Below are 4,166 nucleotides of genomic sequence, written 5' to 3' on the forward strand. Positions count from 1 at the left end.
GTCGCTGAAGTAAAACTTGAAATTACACAGAAGAAGCACGAAAGAAGCTTAATCAGGTCATAATACGGACGCAAGCATGGATTGACTCACACAACCTCTAGCTCTACTACTGAAAACAAATAAATAAGCACATACCCCAGTAACTTATATGTGTAAGACTGGACCACAGACGAACATTCTGGGTTCATATCCAGCACGCCGTAGRAAAAAAAAAGYGAAAATCACCTCMCAACCAAGAAAAGAGGAAGCTCCTAATGTCGACGACARYCAGCGTCCTATTATACGGAGCTGAGATCTGGGCAGATRTGCTTAACCTCAGAGTTGTATCAGCCCACCGGACAGTGTCAGGTGGTGCAATAYTAGTTATAAGCGRTAATACACCAATCGACCTTTTCGTATAGGAAAGGAATATAGGAAAGRTTATAACAAAATCRCAGTACAAYAAAGAAAGAAARATACAATAACAAAATGGCAACGAACGTGAGAGAATGAAAGTCGCGGCAGATGGATAGCCAAACTAATAAATGATCTAAGCTTATAAACAAGCCGTAAATTCGGAGAGTCAACTTTTGCACAACTTTGCTGTTATCCTTTCCGGTCACGCATACTTTAAAAACTACCTTTACAGAATGGGAAAAGCCGAAGAGTTCGACGCGACAGAAGACGACGCTGAACACACATTCTTTGAATGCGTGTGTTGGCAACGAGAACGCATCAGGATTATCCAAAAAGTTGCAGCAATGATAATACGTAGCAAAAAGCGGGACCTGGACTCAAGACTCTCCCACRGAACCACGATTAACTATAACTTCGTGGGAGTGGCAGGGCGTTCAAGTCGCCTCTATTGCCGAATGTCTGCCTAATATATTAAAAAAAAAGTGTACGCTGACAACTTTCTCTTCCAGTTACCATACAATTTTCGTTTTGTTCAAAAATCAAATTAGGAAAATCATCCATCAGGGAGTGGTATGCTAAGGTTAGACGTGGGAAAACATCAAAAAAAAAAGTCCAGAAAATAATTTTGGATGACCATAAAGTGATGTTGCTCGAGCTAGCAGGCATTTTAGATTTAGCGACTGAAAATTTCCACGATATCCTTCACAAATTTTTCTGTCTGGGAAAGCTCTGTGCTAAGTGGATACGGCGCGAGTTCCTTTTTGACCAAACACAACGATGAGTTAATAATTCCGTTCCCACGACAGTCGGGTCTACGAAAACCGGAACGGACCCGGATTTTTATCCGGCCAAGGACTGTCAACTCGGCAGAATTCCGCCGTTACAACAACAACAACATGAGTTAATGATTATAAGCTGTGTTTGGAGATGTTAAAGAGTAATAAAACCGAGTTTTTGCATTGTTATGTGGCAATGGACAAAACATGACTCCTTTCCGTAGACCAATCGACAATCATCCGAGTGGATAGTACACGATAACCTCAAAGCATGGAAAAACGCCACAGTTAGATGACAAGGTTTGGACGTACATATGGAACATTTTTTATTGACTACGTGGAAAAAGAATGGAGCCTCTATTTGAAGAACGAAATCGCCGAAAAATGGCCGCATTTGAAGAGAGATAAAGAGCAGCCTCACCAAGCAATGCTCTGTATAGCAACTCAGTTAAAACGATGGAAAAAATTCATGAACTGGGCTTCTATTTATTTCCGCATGCACAGAATTCTTTATATCTGTCTCACAGCGTCTATTTTTGTTAGCAGATCTGAAAAGAATGCTCCCTGAGACGAAATGTCTGACGAATGAAAAAGTGATGGCCGAAATTGAGGCCTATTTTGAAACAAAGGACAAAGCGTGCTTTAAAAATTGGATCGAAAAATTGGATGGTCGCTATAATGTATCAACCTTGTTGAATAAGTATAAAAAACGAATTTGGAACAAAAAATATTTTTTACTAATTTTTTTATTCAAGAATGCCTTGTTTTCAAATTGATTTTTTAAAATTGGTGGAACAGTGCATTTTACTCTCCACGTATCGCACAAGCGGGAGGAAGAGTCAAAGAGAGCTAACTAAATATTATTTTCACTGGTTGGCGCTGAGAGCGCGTAGTTCTAGTTTCATTCGTCGCAACGGGTCATGCTATACCTTTTAGGAAAGCTCATTCCACGCGTTAATACGTGTTTGATTGGTTGTTGTTTCTTTTAATTCGTTGGTGAGTTATAGCGTCGCAAACATGGAGCAAAATAAAGAGAAAATACTTCATATTTTACTTAATCAATCAATCATCTCAAGCCGCCAATAAAATTTGTGCAGTTTATGGACCCGATACAGTTTCCATTTCCACCGCACAACGATGGTTTCAACGTTTTCGTTCTGGTGTAAAGGTGGTCGAAGATGCGCCACGCTCCGGAAGGCCTGTCGTCGAAAATTGCGATAAAATCGCTGAATTGGGCGAAAGACCGACACAGTAGCAGCCGTAGCATCGGTCAAGAGCTGGGCATGAGTCATCAAAAAAAATTTTATGAACAATTGAAAATTCAATAAAAATACCTGCAAGACTTTTTTGACAATTTAATATAATACCAATAATAAATAAATTTCTCTTATTTACATTTTATATTTTGTTTTATTTTTATTTTTATATATTTTTTCTGTTTTCTCTATTTTCTTATATATTACATTATTCACAAAATTACAAAGTTTAGAAACCATTAGCAAAATAATTATGATATTTTTATTTTATTTTAACTCTTTACTTGTTATTTAGAGGTAAACGAAAAGATTTAGAGTACAAAGTACCTTTGGGGCTGTTGTGTTTGTTTTTCTTTTGTCTCTGTACGGTTTATTTAGATTTGTGTTTGGAAGTGTGTGTATATAAAGCGTTGCAGAGCCTAATGGGTGGATGTACGAATGCAACAGTAACAACAAACACTGCATTTAGACATACATATATTCTAAGTAACAACAACAACAATTGTAAATGCAAAGAAAATCGAAAATAAAGTAAATAGCAACACACCAGCAGCTTGAAAACCGTTAGTTGGTCGCAGCATCTGTGGAAAGGCGTTGTGGTGGCGAACACTAGCGGGGGCGGGGCGTTACAGTTACATACGAGTATTTTGTGTACATTTTCATTTTTTTTAATTCTGCGATATGTTTCAAGAAATTTTCATTTGGTTTTCTCCTATTTTATATTTTTGTTGTTGTGTTTTTTGTTTTCCTTGCGGTCACAATAAAATATCTGCGCTACAAAAGCAGGTTAAAGCGTCAATGTTGATATTCCCTAAATGTGTGTGCTGGTGTGTGTTTTTGCGTGCTTGTGTGTGTTTGTATAGGCCATTGTGCACAAAGTTATGCAAGACATTATTGTTGTATTGCTGTTGCATGCATTATAGCTGGCACTCGTGTTTGCGTTGGTGTATGTGTGTGTTTGTATGCGTATAACTTCAGCACCCTGACGCCTGCCTGGCATTCCAGCATTATTGGGCGCCCAAGTCATCGTACTTCTTGAAGATGATGTCGTAGACGATGTCAAGCAATTTGTTCCAGGCTTCCGCTTGACGCTCGTTCAAATTACACGCTTCGCTCAGCACCTCCACAATGGCTTCGCGCAGTTCCTGTGGCAGAAAACGGAATGAAATTAAAACAAAATGTATAAATGAAAACAAACAAATTATTAATGGAGGTGGCTCTGTTTGAAAGTATGCATAAATGTTCTTATATAATATACAATTATTGAATTTAACAAAATAATAAATTTTATTTTGTCTTCTTGAAATTTTTAAATATGTTTTACGCTGGAAACTTTATTTTTTATATTAGATTAAAAATAATAATTTTTATTTACGTTTTTGCTGGAATTTGTTTCTTATTTTATTCGCTTAAAATATGATTTTTTAAATTATTTTTTCTTTACTTTTTTAATTTGTTTTCTTATATTATTTTTTATATACATATTTAGATACTTATTTTTATCTTATTCTAGTAGTCTTTTTCAATTTATTTTTATGATTTATGATGTTTTATCTAGACAAAAACCTTCGCAATTTTTTACATAACTTTTTGTATATACATATATAAAAATTTTTCCGACTCGTAATCTATAGTTTATTTTCTTAAAATTAAATTTGTCTTTGTTAGATCTGATCATATGAAATTTACTTACTAGTTTTAGTTTAAAAAAATAAAATGTTATGTTAAATAATAGAAA

General features: G+C 35.8%; 1 protein-coding gene across 1 annotated transcript in view; it reads right to left on the bottom strand.

Moving 5' to 3' along the window:
• Window positions 1-3,159: 3,159 nt before the first annotated feature.
• Window positions 3,160-4,166, bottom strand: part of LOC108969513 (cytoglobin-1) — an 18,593-nt gene continuing 17,586 nt past the window's right edge. Inside the window, exon 4 of the mRNA XM_018934268.1 lies at window positions 3,160-3,573. Coding sequence (XP_018789813.1) covers window positions 3,436-3,573 — 138 coding nt within the window. The 3' untranslated portion in view covers window positions 3,160-3,435. The remainder of the gene's footprint in view (window positions 3,574-4,166) is intronic.

This window comes from Bactrocera latifrons, unplaced genomic scaffold (assembly GCF_001853355.1).
Source record: "Bactrocera latifrons isolate USDA-ARS-PBARC rearing strain unplaced genomic scaffold, ASM185335v1 scaffold_254, whole genome shotgun sequence".
Lineage (NCBI taxonomy): Eukaryota > Metazoa > Arthropoda > Insecta > Diptera > Tephritidae > Bactrocera > Bactrocera latifrons.